The sequence below is a fragment of the Curcuma longa genome, chromosome 5 (genome assembly GCF_044706935.1).
Source record: "Curcuma longa cultivar G26 ecotype Majalengka, Jawa Barat chromosome 5, ITB_CL_G26_1.1, whole genome shotgun sequence".
In the NCBI taxonomy this organism is placed as follows: domain Eukaryota; kingdom Viridiplantae; phylum Streptophyta; class Magnoliopsida; order Zingiberales; family Zingiberaceae; genus Curcuma; species Curcuma longa.
The window spans coordinates 3,072,613-3,090,664 of record NC_133865.1 but is presented as its reverse complement, the minus strand read 5'-3'; the positions used below and the strand labels follow the sequence as shown (position 1 = coordinate 3,090,664).

Below are 18,052 nucleotides of genomic sequence, written 5' to 3'. Positions count from 1 at the left end.
TTTCGATGAAGGTACCTCGACTGCGAGGAACCTTGGGAGGACGGGTGGTGGCTGGAATAGTTTTTGGATTAGGTTTCGAAAAAGCAGGAGGGCTTGAAGTGGTAGCTGAAGGGGTGGGGGATTTTCCTTTGTCATGCTTATTTTTGGTCTTGGTCTCAAGGAGTATGGATCTCAGGGGAAGGATCTCTATGGGAGCTTCTTCAGAAGGACCACTTTGGGTCTCTGGAATTTCAACAGGAGCCTTTCCTTGTTCTGATTTAGCTTGGTCCTTGGTAGTTTTGGCACTCTCTTCCCTGCTCCTTTTCTTTGACCTTGTCTCCCTAATAGTCTTAGATACATTGGTCTCGGGCAATGATTCAGGGACTAAGACCTTAAAGTTGGGCACTTCCACAACTTGATCTGACTCCTCCTCTGCAGATGGGCTGACGGCAGCAAACATATGAACTTTATCTTCAGGTTGAGCATCCTTCTGAGCTCCTACTTCGACAGCTGAGGACTCAGCAACTTCAAATTCCAACCCACCAACTATCAGTAGTTCAACAAATCCCATTTTAAATGTTTGCTGACCGCCGCATGCAATATGGTTTGACCTATAGACAGAAAGAAAGAATTAGGCAATATTAAAAGTGAGCTTCATAAATAGGAACTTACTTAGTGATTCATCCAATTGAATAGCATTTGGACTTAGGCCAGCTCGATATAGAAGAGCTTCATTATTCACCAATAGGTTTACATCAAATTTTAGGTTAGATAAGATCTCAGTGATGGAAAAGAAAAGATGACTCTAGCTTATATTGACCTAGAGTGGGTTGGGGAGATGGCCCTAAATGCTAAGAGGTAGGCCAGGTGTAAGGTTGGGGTGGCTTTATAAAGAAATACCTATGCTTCCATCCTTTGTGGGACGTCGGGTACTTAGGAAGTTACAATCAGGTCGAGCAGCAAAATAAACAACTCCAAAGTCTCCTCATTTAGGATAAAAGAAGTAATGGAAGAGTTGAGAGTCAAGAGGAATCTGATAGATTTGAAAAATGATGGAGGCACCACAGATCAAACGATAAGAGTTTGGGGCCAATTGAGATAAAGAGCATTGAAAGTAGGTGGCTAGGTTTTGAAGAAAAGATGGTAAATGAAATCTTAAACCCTTCTAGCTGCCCCTGAAGAAGGTCACATAGCTAGGGGGTTCATGAAGTCATTGGTCACGAGAAAGAAGCCTAATTTTATGGTCTAAGGGAAACACTTAAAAAATACAGCTAATTTACGACAAAAATTAGCGACGAATAATTTTCATCGCAAATTAGCGACAAATTTTGCGACAAAACATGTATTCGTTGCCAAATTCCAACGACTTTTGCGACAAACATATTTTAGTTGCCAATATGGGATGAATATATTTTTGTCGCCATTTTTGTCGTAAATTGGCGACGAAATAAAATTTCCATCGTAAATTTTGCGACAAAAATAACATTCGTCACTAAATTTGCGACAAAACTAGCGTTTCGTCGTGAAGCTGGCTAAAGACCATCGGTAAAGGCGCAAGTATTTGGCAACGAAAATGTGTTTTCGTCGCCAAGACTTCGCCGAATTCATTATTCCTCGCCAAATTTCATAAGTTATCGGGTTAACGGGTGGGGTAGGGTATTTGGTGACGAAACCATTTTCGTCATCAATTGGTGGTAGGGTAATTGGCTAAATTCGTCGCTAATCGGCGATGAAACCATTTTTTTTTTTCGTCGCCAATTGACGACGAATTTGGCGACAAAAATGGTTTCATCGCCAAATACCCCAACTTAACCTTCCGCCTCAATCCCCTTTTCCTTCTCTCCGTGATTTCTTCCTCTCCTTCTGCGCGATTTCTTTCTCCTCCGCTGTGGGCGAAGAGGTGACGGTGACGGTCGACAACGGTTAGTTCCTCTTTCTTGCCTTTGTTTTTCCTATTTTGCCCTAATTTGGTGTTGTGTGTTGGCCGGCCTGTTGCGGGCCGCTAGCTAGCTGATGGTGGGGTGTGTGGTTGCTGTGTGTCGGCTGGCCACCGTTGGATGTGGCTGCTGGCCGCCGGCATTGGGAGGGGGGTGGCTGGTCGGCTGAGTGACTCAGTTGACCCGTTGGGGTGGGTGCTGGGCATCACGGTTGGTGGCCAGTTGCCTGGCCGTCGGTGGATGTGGCCACTGGTGGTGTGTTGGCCGGCCGGCTAGCCACTGGTGGGGTGTTGGCCGGCCAATGGTGGGTGTTGGCATTAAGGTTAGGGTTACACTAGGTTTTTAGGGTTAGGATTAGAGGTTAATTTCAGAATTAGGATTAAAGTTAAGGTTATTGATTAAGATTAGGGTTTAGGGTTAGAGTTAGTGATTGATGTTTAGGGTTAGGGTTATTGAATAGGATTAGGGTTTAGGGTTATGGTTAGGGTTAGAGCTAGTTATCATTAATTAACTAAAGATACATCTTACTTGATCACTTATCCAAAAGATAATATCAAGAAATTAAAATATTAACAAGTTAATAATGGAACCTCATCTTACTTAGGCTAATTCTTTTCTTTTGATTAATAATTGTTTTCATAGTTGATAACCTTGTCCTATAACGATTTAAAATTTCTTTTTAATTAATTATTTAGTAACTATCATCCTATTAAAATTAAAAGCATTGAATTAAATCTATTTTTAAAAAATTAAAGAAACAGAGTACCTATTACTCTATTGAAATATTAACAAGTTCCTAAGAACTATCATAATCTAACAATACTCGTTTAAAAGCAAAGCCAAAAAAAATCTAACTTATAATTAGCTTTTATTATGCAAACATGAAACAAATGAATATGCTATCAATTTATTTCGATCTAGATGTTCATATTGATCTACTTTAATGAATATGCTATCAAATGATTAGGGTTGCAAATTTTAGAGTTAGTGATTGATGTTTAGGGTTAGGGTTATTGAATAGGATTAGGGTTTAAGGTTAATACCAAACTATTCCCTAAGTAATATTTCATCCCCAGACGTTAGCGAGGACTCTTGGGTCTCGTACCAAGGGATAAGCTCGGCCATGGGAATATACTAAAGATACAAACCTAGCTAACTGGTCCCCCAACACTAGGTCAAAACAGTATATAACTGTAGGAAGACGAAAGTGGCGAAAAGAACAGAATAAGTAAAAACCTAATGCCTAAAGCTAGTGGGACAATGATGCTAGAAGAAGGAGAAGGTACAAGCAGTAGAAAGATTAGTGGTCTAGTAGAACTTACTAAGGAAGCTAGAGGAGAAAAGACGAAGAAGGTGCAGGGTCGAGTAAATCGCGTGAAGCTAGGGTTTAGGTGTCTGCAGAAGCATGAAGGAAGAAGGAGGCTTGGCTCGCGACTTAAAATTAAACGACCACCAAATCTCCACCATTGAAAGCCAAATCAAGGGATGAAAATGGTTAATAAATAGTTTAGAAAGCAGGCGATAACATCTTTGGTTAGCTTAAGTCAGAATAAAGATTAAAACTCGCTAAGTCATATAGCACTTCGGGCTTGACTCAAGTCCAGTCAGTCGGACTCCGCCTCCTTTAACTAGACTAATTTAGGAGGCTTATGATCCGGGAGGATTATTGAGTGGTTATGTGGACGTCAGGTATAAGGGAGATAAGGAAAAAAGAGTAAATATAAGTATCAGTTAATTGACAAGAACTATTCCGAAAATCCTCAGTAAACTCCTAATTAACCTCCTACTCCGGTCTCAGAATGCTTTTGCATCAAGCGCCGACCTTAGGACTTGGTCTCGACACGCCTTCTGCATCAAGCACCGACCTCAGGACTTGGTCTCGGCACGCCTTCTGCATCAAGCACCGACTTTAAAACTTGGTCTCGGCACACTTTCTGCATCAAGCGCCGACCTCAGGACTTGGTCTCGGCACGCCTTCTGCATCAAGCGCCGACCTCAGGACTTGGTCTTGGCACGCTTTCTGCATCAAGCGCCGACCTCAAGACTTGGTCTCGACACGCTTTCTGCATCAAACGCCGACCTCAGGACTTGGTCTCAGCACACCTTCTGCATCAAGAGCCGACCTCAGGACTTGGTCTCGGCACACCTTCTACATTAAGCGCCGACCTCATGACTTGGTCTCGGCACGTCTTCTGCATCATGTGTCAACCTCATGACCCAGTCTTGGCATACCTCCCGTGACTTGTGCCGACCTCGGGGTGCGGTATCAACGTGTTTCCAACATCCAGGGTTAACTTCCAGCACATGATACTTATTTGAAGACGCAGTCGTTTTGCTTAAATCGGGAAAGAACAGAACCAATTGTTCCATAACAACAAGTACTAATATATATCAACAGACGGAATCTTTCCGGAACAGAATCAATCTGCCCGAATATTTCTCAAACGGTTGCTAATATTTCGGAGACCAACTGCTATAAAAAGGTAGTCCATGCCCATGAGCATAGGTATGCACACACAAACTTGAACTTCCCCAAGCCCTTTAAACTCCTTCCTCGTGTCGAATCCTAACTTGAGCATCGGAGTGGCTTGTCGGGAACCCCCTTCCCGGTGTCATTCTAACCCTCTTTTAATTGTCTTGCAGGCCTCTTCTTCTCTTTTTGTAGTATCACAGGAGCGTGCACGTCGGCAAAGCCTTGAACCAACGTTTAAACCATCTATAGTGTATTAGCCAGAACAATTAATATATTTATATCAAAATTATTTAATTATTAATATTTTGATTTTGATTTAATTTTATTATTTTATTATTTATTTATTTAGGAAAATTAACTACAACGATCTCCTACTTATTATGAGGTATTTACCAAGACACACAAGTCAAAAGATGACATTTTTGTCCATCCTCGATCGAAGGCATTAGACATAAGAATTTAAACTTTAATATCTTTAACTGTTAATAATGATTAGGTTTTTTAATTGTATATCTTATATGATTTTTTTTAAATAGGATTAAATGACTACTAGAATTGCACATACATCTCAGTCTGATACAGCGGGAGGTGAGATGCAGACTTTATCCACCAACCAGGTAAATGAGATTTATTATGATGTTGTCAGTGGAAGGAAAAAGACCTCCACCCTCTATAGTCTTGGGTCTCAAACAAGAGTCGTATATGATCGTGTGACTGCCCTAGGGCCAGGGGTCGTCTCAGCAGATCATCTACTAGAGTAGAAGTCTTAGAGCAAGAAAATCAAAAATTGAATAATCAACTATGCACATTAGAGCAAGAATTTCAAGAGTCTTAGAAGCCCAAATGTGATACAAGTAAATTGGGCGAGAATTATAGGAATTCATGGCTTGAATGAGTCAAACGTCGTATGATTTTGACTCTCCGGAGACTCAAGATCCTTAGGACCCTCACGATACTGATCAGTAGCTGTTTGAGAGGTGTGTTGACATTTTATTTTATTTTTATTTATCACTCATGAACATGCAAATTAGAATTATTAATTTTTATAATAGATGCATTTCTAATTGTATTATATTTTTTCAAGACATTGTAGATAATGATATATTCTATATATCATCATCAATAGATATCCAAACTAGCATTCAGGTGTATAAAATCATTATCTTGTTAATCTTTTTTTATTATAGTGTTGCATAAATTTAAATTCAATTTGTTAGTCATAATTGTAATGATATAGTTTTTTCTTGTTTTATTAATAACCTATCTTATTATATTTTTTATAGGATTCGATACTACTAGTTGGATATTTGATGATATTTTTTATAGTTTTGATGTGAATTCATATATTGTTATATATTTGGATTTATTATATTCATATGTTGGTAGTTAAATTTGAGATATTCATCTTTATTAGATATTTGTTGTATTGGATTTGATATGTTGGGATTAAAGTTGAAAACTTGTTGGATTGGTTTTGAGATATATCATTTTTAGTATATGTTATTTTGTTTGTGTAAATGTGGGTTTAGTTAATGAGTTGTGGATGTGTGAGTTGTGAATTTGATATAATTTTATCATTTGTGTTTGTATTGATTAAATTGTGATGTGAATATATAGATTGAAAGGGAAGTGTTGTGAAAGTGATTATATTGTGAAAACCATCGTTCGTGATGGAATATTGTTGATTGTGTAAATGTAAACAGGGAAAATATGAAAATGAAAAAGTTCTGTCAAAATTTTTAAGAACTTTAGCGATGAAATATTTAATATTCCATTGCTAATTAGAGATGAGATTAAATTTTTGTCGCTAGATCTGAGATGGAACAGTATATTCCGTTTACGATATTAGCGACGAACTTAAATTTCCGTCACTAAGTAGCGACAGAATTTTAAATATCTGTTGCTAATATTAGTGATGGACAATTATTTCTATTGCTAATATTATTGATAAAAATTTAGTTAGTCGTCGTTAATTGATGATAAAAATTTAATTCCGTTGCTATAAATGACATCAGCGATCGATTTTTTAGCGATGAGTTGAATCAACTGCTAATCAGTCACTATTTACAAATAGCGATCGATTAGCGATGAAAAATTCCATTTCTAGAGCTATCTTTTCTTGTGGTGAGAGCTGATCCGGATTGCCCCCGGGGCATAGGTGAGTTGGTTACGACGCAGCAGACTTGCAGAAGAGGACAAGGGTTCGAATCCTGACGAAGCCAGGCAATACCCTCCTGCGTCGTAACCAACTGCACTTTCTCGATTTACCTCCTCACAGATGGTCGTGGGGCCGACCGTGTGGGGTCGCTAAGGTGGCGGATCCACCTTTTTTTGCAGAAGAGAGCTGATCTGGATCAACCTTATACTATATTAGTTTGGAGTTCGGTAATTTAAATTGTAACCATAGTAAAGCGGTTTTATCAAAGCTTAACCTCATAGCTCTAGCTCATAAGTTAATGTAGTAGTGGATCACACATCTCTTCTTTCAATGGTAGAGTTTCGTGGCCCTTCGAGTACGGTGTAATAGTAAGACGTTCAATAGGATATTTAAATATTTATATGTGATTTGAATCTTAATTATTGTATAAGATATCTATTTTAATAAGATGAAAATTTTAGTTCGTTAATGATTGAACGAGGGTACATTTATACTGCAGAAGAGGGTACATTTATACTTATAAATTTATTTGATTGATAAATCTTCGCGAGGAAGATCGTCGGTCTCCCACACTAATTGAGCTCGTCTCAGTATACTTGATTTTTAAAAAAATAATTGTAGAGCTCTGAGTACTCTTTTCTGTTTCAGGATTTGACAATTGAATAATTGACTGACACCTATTGTGAGTCTGCGAGTCTGGTATTCTCTGCTAGCCTAGCAATTTCAGGACCTTGACAATTGAATGATTGACTGGGACACTATCGGCTACTCATGCGTCCGAATCACACAAATTACACCATGTTCGCATGCTTCCTTTCATCTTGTGTCGGCATTTTTTTTATGACTCAAAAGTAGTGAACGTTTTACCCCTGTCAAGATGAGCAGATGAGCTCCACCAAAATCTGAAGAATAACCCAGCCATTGTAAAGGGTCCACATCGCCTTCCTGGAGAACAACCCACAGTATGTCGCGGAGCCATTAAATGTCCGTTTCGGCAGAACAGTGGAGGAATTAATTGGTCTAGGAGAACACAGTATGGTTGTCGGACGAGGGCCACAAAATCCATCCCTCACAGACAGTGGTTAGGAAACTGCCAAGCGGCACCAGACATCGCTCATGTCCTCTCCAGACGCGACTTTATATTTCTGGCCTTTTCACCTAGCCATCTAACTTCCAGCGCGAAATAAAGTAGCCACTATATACAGTTTGCTAGCTCACGGTGAATTAATTACTGGGTAGGATCTCATATGTAGCGTACAGAAGTGATCGATGGGAATACATATATAACGCGTGGTTGAATCAGATGGGAATACATATACGGTCGAGCAGAAAGGAGTACAGCTCGATTTTTACTGATCACTTTTTGATCGATACTTGGAGCAGAGCAGCACCGACGAGGCGCCCAACGCGTCGTCCAACATTTTCTCGCTCCATTCGGACTCCATCGCCCCGTTCAACCGCGCCACGAACCCCGGCCGCTCCGCCTCGCAATAGCGCATGAACTGCGCCAGCTGCACATCTTCCGACCAACACGATTCACTGTAAAAAGTAGCTCGCGAGGTATCAAGGACGCCCGCGTTGCCGATCGCCGGCGGCGAGATATGCTCCACCACGGCGTCGAGCAGCCACCTCGGCGCTTTCCCTCGTCCGTCCCAGAGCCACATCCGCGCCATCCCACGCCACACCGCCGCTTCCACCGCCCCCTGCACGTCCGCCGCCTCCATCACCGTAGGGCTCACGAGCACCTCGAACTCGTCGTTCGCGGTGCCCGCGCGGACCGCCACGACGGTGTCGTTGAGGCCGCCGGCGGCGTCCATGCTGACGGTCACGCGATGCACCGGCTTCCGGGGGAAGGTATCGTCCGGGAAGAGTGCGCGCTGCACGGAGGAGCTCGCGGCGAGGATGAGGCTGATAGCGCGGCCGTTATCAACGAAGAAGAGGTTGAAGCGACGGCCAGCAGCGGTGTGGGGCGTGGCGCGGAGGACGTTGATGTCGAAGCCCTTGGAGGCTTCGTAGTTGGCCCATTGGGACAACGTGACGACGAGGAGGAAGATGGTGAGGACGGCGAGGTTGGGGCTAGAGGTGGGTCTGCTCGGCGGTGTGGCAACATTGAAGTTGGTGACTGGAAGTAGGGGAGAGTGATGGCTAACTGGATTCCTAAGGTGCGGTTGTTCCATGGCCCTGGCTTTGGCACCAAGCAGAACTATAGAGCACTCGAGCTCTTCTATAGGAGTAATGACTACGAGCAACTGCAACGTACATTATTCGTGCGTTAATAACAATGAGAGAGAGGATGAATCAACAGTACTTGCCCATGTGGCAATGGCAGCCACATGAACGCGTTCAATAGTTTGAACGTGTTCATGTGGATAGTAGAGCCCACATACAATTTTTTTATTATTTTATTATTAATAGCGATGTTATAATACACCTGCATTGCAGGAGCATCTGCAATGCAGAGGAGTTATAACACCTAAAATTATATTAAAAAAGTATGTAGAACCCACTTTTACTATGTTATAACATCAAAAAATTAAAAAAAAAATGTATGCGGTGGGCTAGTCAGAGGCTGGCCCACCTCACTGCACATTAACGCGTTCAAAATAATGAACGCGTTAATGTGCCACGTCATTTTTTTCTCCCTCTCTCAGTGTTATTAACGCCGATTAACGCAGGAATGCGGATACTCTAATGAAAACATGAAACTCGAGCAAGTTTATGGCCAGTGCCCGACGGGGTGACATGCAGAAGTAAAATAAATTAAAGTTTGAATTTTAAATGTGATAAATATTTTAAAATTTAATTTTTTAAATATATATAGACTGTGTTTAAATTTATTTTGTAAATAAATTATACTATAGAACAAAATTGGATTATGGGTGAATTTTTTTCCTTACAATTTTAATAAGTAAATAATTATAATTTCTAGTCAAGATTCATTTTGATTGATAATTTTAATTTTTTTTTATTGATGACAGTTAGATTTAATTGATAATTTTTATTTTTTTTATTGTTAGATATGGTAAAAAATTCAATATTTTATTGGTCAAAGTTAAATTTGATTAATAATTTTAATTTTCCATTAGTCAAAATTAGATTTGACTAATAATTTATATATATATTTTTTATCAAAGATAGGTTTGATGGATGATTTTTTATTTTTTATTGGTCAAAGTTTGATTTATTGACAAAGTTAAGTTGACTAATAAATTAAAAATATTTATTGATCATATTTATTAGTAATTAATATTTTATCTTAAAAATACTTTTAAAAGTTAGACATACGAGCGATTTTTATGTTTAAAATTCTTTGATCTGATTTGGTGGATAATACGTGTCTACTAAATTTCATAATATTTTTTGAATGAAAATGTATTCTTCACAATGTTATTGTTCGCACACATCTCAACAAAATGCTCTAGCGGAGCAAAAGAATCATCAACTTCTAGAAGTTGCTCATACTTTATTACTTGAATCTTTCATTCCACCTAAATTTTAGATAGAAGCTTATCTACAACTATTTATCTTATCAATAGACTACCTTTTCAAACATTACACCTTGAGTCTCTTTATTTTTGTCTTTATCAACAACATCCTCAGTATGGGCATTTGCATACATTTGATTGTGTTTGTTTCATTCATTTACTTCATCATGAATGCCACAACCTTTCTACAACCTTTCTACTCAATTGATAAATGCACATTTATGAGATATAGTACTCATCACAAGAGCTTTGTTTACTATGATTCTTCTACTAGGAAGATTTAAATTTCTTATAATGTTGTTTTCTTTAAAAATTAATATTTTTTTTAACTTATGATCAGTTATCCCTTGATATTACTATGCTTTCAAGTTTTGATGAATATCTTCCTCTTCTGATAGGGTCAAGTCGGGGTATGCGTATCAACGATGTCCTTCTTCACTACTCTTTCCTGATCCAAATTTGCTCTCTAATCTTGCTCCACCTATTGTGAGAAGTTGTACCAAAATCTCTCTTCCTTCTAATTGGTATGACTCTTATCATACATCATTTATAGTATCCTCTATTTCGATTTCCTCTTCTTACTCACAAAAAGTTAAGCATGAGTATTGACAACAAGCAATGCGAGAAGAACTTCAGGCTCTTCATAATAATTATATATGAGATATTGTTCTATGTCTATCGAATGTCAAGTCTATTGGGAGTAAGTGGGTGTTCTCAATCAAACTTCGTTCTCATAGAATTTTCAAATGTTATAAAGTGAGGTTAGTTGCTCTATGTAATCGATAAGAGTATGGTGTTGACTATGAGGGGAGATATATATTCCTGCAGCTAAAATGACTATTGTGCAAATAATCCTTACCCTTGTTGCTGTTGGGTTCTAATGTGAAAAACAAACACATGCACAGTGGAAAGAGAACCCATAGATGACCCATGCAAATTCTAATTACTTGTTTGTTTAAAATGTTACCTCTCGATGCATGAACCTTTATGAATCTGGAGGATTAAGTCGATCTGAGTACGATCAGAATGTCTATGCCTCTATGGTATCCACATGAGCATAGTCATCGCCCGTCTCACGAGCACGATTGAAGAATCTTTTCCATGTTATATAAAGAGGAACCGACTCATAACTTTTAGGATTGACACAATCTTATCAGATAAAATCATATCAAAAATTATGTCTCATCTAATAAGATATTTTTCTTTTATTTTATTTTCATGCATATCACGAAAATACAAACATATATATAAAAATGTGAGCTTGTTTGAAAAACTCAAACTCATATTAGATTAACTTATTAATCCAATATGTTTGGATCTAATTAGATTAATCCATTAATCTTTTTCAATGTGGGACTTTGATTATAATCCCAACAATCCTTCCATCAAACAAGAGACTACATGGTCTGACTCACTTTATTTTAGTCATACTAAAATAAACAAACTCCAAAATCGATGCGCTCTCTGTGTGACCTAATAGGTTCTTATAACATTGGTAGTGACTCTAAAATCTCATTTTAAAGACACAAGTAATGAGTGACATCTAGCAATATATCATGGCTACCTAAGTGATGAGAATATTATAAAATCAAGCTAACCTGTCTGTGACTATTATATTATATAACTTAGTCTTTTATTTATGATGTCTAGATTGATTTATGAGGTATAGAACGTGTCATCCTCTTATCAATTTATGTGTTTCTTTATATCTAAATAGACTAACTTAACTAAAATAAACCCAATATCTTATATTTACTTTTTTGAGCATGACCATGTATTTAATAGTCTTACTAAATCAAGGGGCTCATAGACATCACTTTTGTATATAGAAGGGATAAATTTCATTTACATCACTTACACCCCTCTGCACAACTTATTGCATACCTAGTGAATGACTTTATAATCGACCCTGTTACATGTGATGTTTGTTGATACTAAAGTATATAATTTCTTGTGTAGGGAATCGTAGTGATTTTAGGTAAGAAGGTTGTTTATACCAATAGTCACTATAAAAATATTTATGACACTCATATAACAATCCATGAAAATTCTCATGGCGGGTCAATCCAATATATATTCTCTAATATATACCCATGTGTTAACTTGATATTATATATCCATAACTCATGAAATTAAGTTATTAGTTAACTTACATTCTAGTCTTAATACATTAATATTGCTCATATATATTAATACTTAACTAAGGATAATTAAGAATAGTGTTCTTATAGTCTCTCACAATCAATTTAAATATTTGATATGCTATAGAATCAAACCTACCACTCTAGGCATTATTATATTTATTCAAATTTGTATAGAACTTTAAAAATATAATAAATATAAAATGTTATCTTTTATTAAAATATGATACAAAAGTCTCAAATCAATTATCTCATGATTGACTCTTAGGCTGATACTAATAATCTCCCATAATCACTATAGTCAATCACTGAAGTATCTAATACCTAGTGACTTAGTATGACCATCATACTTCCTTTGTGTCAAAGCCTTGGTTAGTGGGTCTATAATATTGTCATCAGTTGGTACTATGTATATCTTCACATCTCCTCTATCGATAATCTCTTGAATGAGATGGAACTATCAAATTATGTATATGGAACGCTGATGCGATTTGTGTTCCTTAGCTTGCGCAATAGCTCCTTTATTATCATAATAGAAGTCTATTGGGTTAGCTGTGCTAAGAACTACACTAAGTTCTATAATGAACTTTTTGATCCAAACAATCTCTTTTGTTGCATTTGAAAAAACAATATACTCAGCCTCTATAGTAGAATTCGCAATTGTGTTTTACTTTAAACTTTTTTAGCTACAACACCACCATTTAAACAAAACACATATCCTGACTATGATCTTGAATTGTCCTTATTAGTTTGGAAGCTTGCATCATTGTAACCCTTTATAACGAGCTCTTTATCACTTTCATATATTAAGAAATAATCTTTAATCCTTCTTAAATAATATTTTTGACTGTTGTCCAGTGACTTTCACTTGAATCTGACTAGTACTTGCTTGTTATGCTTAATGTATACGAGACATCAGAACGAATACATAATATGACATACATAATAGATCCAATAGCAGATGCATAAGGAATCTTATCCATGCGATCCCTCTCCTCTATAATAGAGAGACATTAAGCCTTGGAAAGGCTTCCACCATGTGACATTGACAAGAATTCTCTCTTAGAATTCTGTATGGCAAAATGATTAAACACTTTGTCAATATATACTCTAACTTAGGTCAAGCAATCTCTTAGATCTATCTCTATAGATTTTAATGCCTAAAATATAAATTATTTCACCTAAGTCTTTTATTGAAAAATAATTATCAAGCCAAGTCTTTACACACTACAAAAAAACACTGATTTTGGGACGAATTCTGCAACGAATTTTAAAAAAAAATTCGTCGCAGAATATTTTGCGACGAATTATTTTTCGTTGCTATAAAGTCGCCGCCAAGTTTGGCGACAAAATTTCTCGTTTCGTTGCAGATATTTGCGACGAAAACTAAAATTCGTCCCCAAATTCGTCGCAGATTTGCGACGAAAATAGAATTCGTTGCAAATCTGCGACGAATCATTTTTGTCGCAAATCTGCAACGAAAATGATTCGTCGCAGATTTGCGACGAAAATCGAATTCGTCGCAAATCTGCGACGAATCATTTTCGTTGCAGATTTGCGACGAAATGTTTTCGTCGCAGATTAGCGACGAATTCCATTTTCGTTGCAAATCTGCGACGAATCTGATTTTCGTCGCAAATCTGCGACGAATTTGGGGATGAATTCTGGGATGAAATAATTTTCGTCGCAGAATTCGTTGCAGATTTGCGACAATTCTGGGACGAAATCATTTTCGTCGCAGAATTCGTTGCAGATTGGCGACGAATCTAGTTTTCGTCGCAAATCTGCAACGAATTTGGGGACGAATTTGGCGACGGAATCATTTTCGTTGCAAAATTCGTCGCAAAATCAAAATTTTTCTTTCCTACCCCTTTATTTGATGATTATCCCATAGATACAATACACTATCCAATCGGATCGAATCAAATTTTACAAATAACCTGTACACATATTAATATCAATCCACATCCACATACACATATCAATTCACACAAATTAAAATCACAAACATCCACATCTATATATATCGTCAATCCACATTCTACAAATTATTATACATATCAATCCACATCCACATACATATATCAATATATGTAATGTCAAGAGGGTTGAGGATAAAGAATTAAAAAGATGCAATAGAATCATTGTGCTCGTTTTTGCTCTCCGGAGACTCTGCTTCTTTCTCCGTCAGTATCTTTTTTTCTCCTGCATAAGAAAACATGATAAAGAAAAAGTATAAATATATAAACTAAATATGTAAAGACACTTTAGGAAATATATAAAATATATTTTAGGAAATATTTTATGTTAAATAAAATACACTTTAAAAATTATTCTCTACTAAAATGAATGATTTTGACTATCACCTATATGATGCCAGATTTGGTAGAGAATGTAGCTCTCTAAAACATGATATAATACAAAAAAAGCTTTGTATTGAATAATCTCTAACAAGTATTGGACCTCCTAATCAAAATTTACCAATTTAAACTAATAATAAGAACAAAAAATAAAAAAGGACTTCAGACAAAGTTTGTACTACTTACCTCTAGTCTTAAGTATTCCTCTCTCCATACATCACGTCTTCAAAGATCTAAAAAGATGAACATTTGCATCCTATTATTGTTACTGCCAGATGGCTATCTTGTTGAAAATAGAAAGCATTTTAAGAACAAATCATCTGAACAAGAGGACTCAATCCAAAGGACCAACAAAGTTTCAATCCAAAGGGCCAACAAAATGCAAATTAGAGAACCTAGAATGACTAGCAAGTTCATATGCATGACAAACATTCAGTCTTGTTAATCATAAATTCATTAGTACAAAATACAGGTAAGTACTATGGGGTCACCGAACTATAATAATTATATGTAAAAGTTAACAGAACGTAAAAAAAACACAGACCTGGTCTTGCAAAATTGATTGTGTTACAGCAGGAGCATCTTACATTTTTTGCACCTCTATTATACATCAATAGAATTCGGCAGCCACCACATACAAGATGTGCCATCTCCATTCCTGCATACCTGGTGATTTAAACTTCCACATTGACATATATAATATACAAGCAGAGAGTGGCCTATGGCGTAACAATGCACAATTATGAAGTGAGAGGAATGGCGCATTTTGTAAAACTAAAACATAATTAACTCATTGGTGTAGCCTTGAACTATGGTATTACCATTGTTAACAAATGCTCATAAAGATAGACATGCAGCAAAAAGGCATGGGAGAATTGCACTGTTACAAAATGGTGGAGAACTAGGATATGAGATTAAACTGTTCTGCACCCCATACACATCATGGTGGAAGAAACAAATTCAAAGCTTCTTCTTTGGCAACCATATTTTAAAATACACATTTTAGTTAAAACATTAAGAACAGAGGAAATAATATAATAAGTGTGGAGAGAGGAGGATAACCATGGTTGTACTTTAACATCAAGAAACTCAGGGTATTGATTCTATGACTTGCTACCTAACCCCTAGAAAATATTCCTAATACAAGCATAGCCTTAGAACTTGTAGCAAAGATAGTATTGCAACAATAATACACAAACCCAAGGAAAACATACATGTAGAGAAATCAACCCATTCAATAAGAAAAAAAAAATCCAAAAGAAGCACCTGGAGGGGGGACTGCAGTTATGTTGTTGCATATTGCACAACATACATTAGTGGCTCCCCTAGGGTAAAGAAGAACGCTCCTGCAACCATTGCAAACAAGTTGTCTCTGCATGTCTGTAGTAATCATAAACAACGCATCAAACTATCGGCAATTTAACGTGGACGATGTCTCTCCAGCAGCGCCGGCGGTGAAAAACATAGGAAAAAAAAACAAAAAGGAAGGAGGAAGCTTACCACGTGAGGAGGAAAGATTTCGGAGAGAACTCGGCCAGAAATCAGCGAGATCCGGCGAGGGAGAGCTTCGGCGAGGGAGAGCTTCGGCGAGGGAGAAATCCGGCGAGGGAGAGCTCCGGCGAGGGAGAGAGATCCGGCGAGTGAGAGAGATCCGGCGAGGGAGAGGAGTTTCGGCGAGAGCTGCGGCAGAAACTTCGCAGCGGCAGAATCTTCGATCGCGTGGGAGAAGAAAAGAAAAGTTCAGAGTTAGGGATTTAGTAAGTTTTTTGCAACGAAACCAACTTCGTCGCCAAATTCGTCGCCAAATTGGCGACGAATAATCACATTCGTCGCCAAATTAGCGACGAACAATAAAATTCGTCGCCAAATTGGCGATGAATCGGGCATTCGTCGCCAAGTTCGCGTGGGAGAAGAAAAGAAAAGTTCGGATCTAGGGTTAAGTTTTGCGACGAATCGAAATTCGTCGTCAATTTGGCGACGAATAATAAAATTCGTCGCTAATTTTGCGACGAACAATTAAATTCGTCGCCAAATTGGCGACGAATAGTGTATTCGTCGCCAAATTGGCGTGGGAGAAGAAAAGGAAAATTCAGATTTTAGTGAAGTTTTGCAACGAAAACCTTATTCGTTGCCAAATTCGTCGTCAAATTGGCAACGAATTTCTTATTCGTCGCCAATTTGGCGACGAACAATTAAATTCGTCGCCAAATTGGCGACGAATAGTGTATTCGTCGCCAAATTGGCGTGAGAGAAGAAAAGGGAAATTCAGATTTTAATGAAGTTTTGCAACGAAAACCTTATTCGTTGCCAAATTCGTCGCCAAATTGGCAACGAATTTCTTATTCGTCGCCAAATTTGCGACGAATTTCTTATTCGTCGCCAATTTGGCGACGAATTTCTTATTCGTCGCCAATTTGGCGACGAATTTCTTATTCGTCGCCAAATTGGCGACGAACTTCTTGTTCGTCGCCAATTCGGCGATGAATTTGGCAACGAATAAGTTTTTGCAACGAAGTTTGCGACGAATATATTGAGTTGCTAAATTGGCAACTAATATTTTTTTCGTCGCAAAGTTTGTTGCAGATTAGCAACGAAATTTTGATTCGTCCCAAAATTCGTTGCTGATTGGCGACGAAAACTATTCGTCCCAAAAATTCGTCGCAAAATACCTATTTTTTTGTAGTGACATATTGTAGGACAAGGACATCATTTCAATGAGAAGCATGTCGTCATTATACAAAATGAGAAAGATGGTCGTGCTCCTACTAATTCTTTTGTAGACACAAGGTTCATCATCATTCTTAATGAAATCAAACTCTTTGATTATATCATTGAATCAAAGATTCTAGCTCTAGAAGCTTGCTTTAATCCATAATGGACTTTTGTAACTTACATATCTTTCTAGCATTCTTTGAATTAACAAAATCCTCAAGTTGTGTCATGTACACATCGTTGGGTATGTTGTTGCAACCATGCCCATAAGTTATATTTTGATGTTTGACATCAATAAACTTTAGAGCACAAGATGAGAAATCTAACTTGTGTGTCAAGTGTACAGGAAATTCCTTACAGGGTAAGACAAGTAGAGGAAAGTCCTTACAGGTGAGAAGACCCGATGTAAGGCAAAAGGAAAGTCCAAGAGGGTCGAGAAGCGAGCTCTTGGCATGAGAAAGTCCTTACGGGGTAAGGCAAAGCGTGGAAAGTCCTTACGGGTGAGAAGACCGGACGTAAGGTAAAAGGGAAGTCCAAGAGGGTCGAGGAGCGGACTCTTGACACGAAAAGTCCTTACGATGTAAGATGAATGAAGATCAAGAAGGTCAACGACCAGACACTTGATCAAGCGAAAAAAGAACTCGATAAGATTTCATTTCAGCTACTATATCCTGATGTCAGTCGACTGATTTGGTAAGGTTAGTCGACTGGCACGCCTGATACTCTGTGTTAGTCGACTGAAATACATGCCAGTCAAGTCAGTTTCCTTTGTTAGTTGACTAAGGTTGGAGATCAGTCGACTGAGGT

General features: G+C 37.8%; 1 protein-coding gene and 1 pseudogene across 1 annotated transcript; both read right to left on the bottom strand.

Annotated features, from left to right (window-relative positions):
- LOC141829169 (uncharacterized) overlaps positions 1 to 18,052 on the bottom strand; it is a 32,426-nt pseudogene that overhangs the window by 3,810 nt on the left and 10,564 nt on the right.
- On the bottom strand, positions 7,816 to 8,952 carry LOC141830122 (uncharacterized). The gene has a single exon (XM_074717609.1). The coding sequence runs from the start codon at positions 8,722 to 8,724 to the stop codon at positions 7,897 to 7,899; it is 828 nt and encodes a 275-aa protein (XP_074573710.1). The 5' UTR covers positions 8,725 to 8,952; the 3' UTR covers positions 7,816 to 7,896.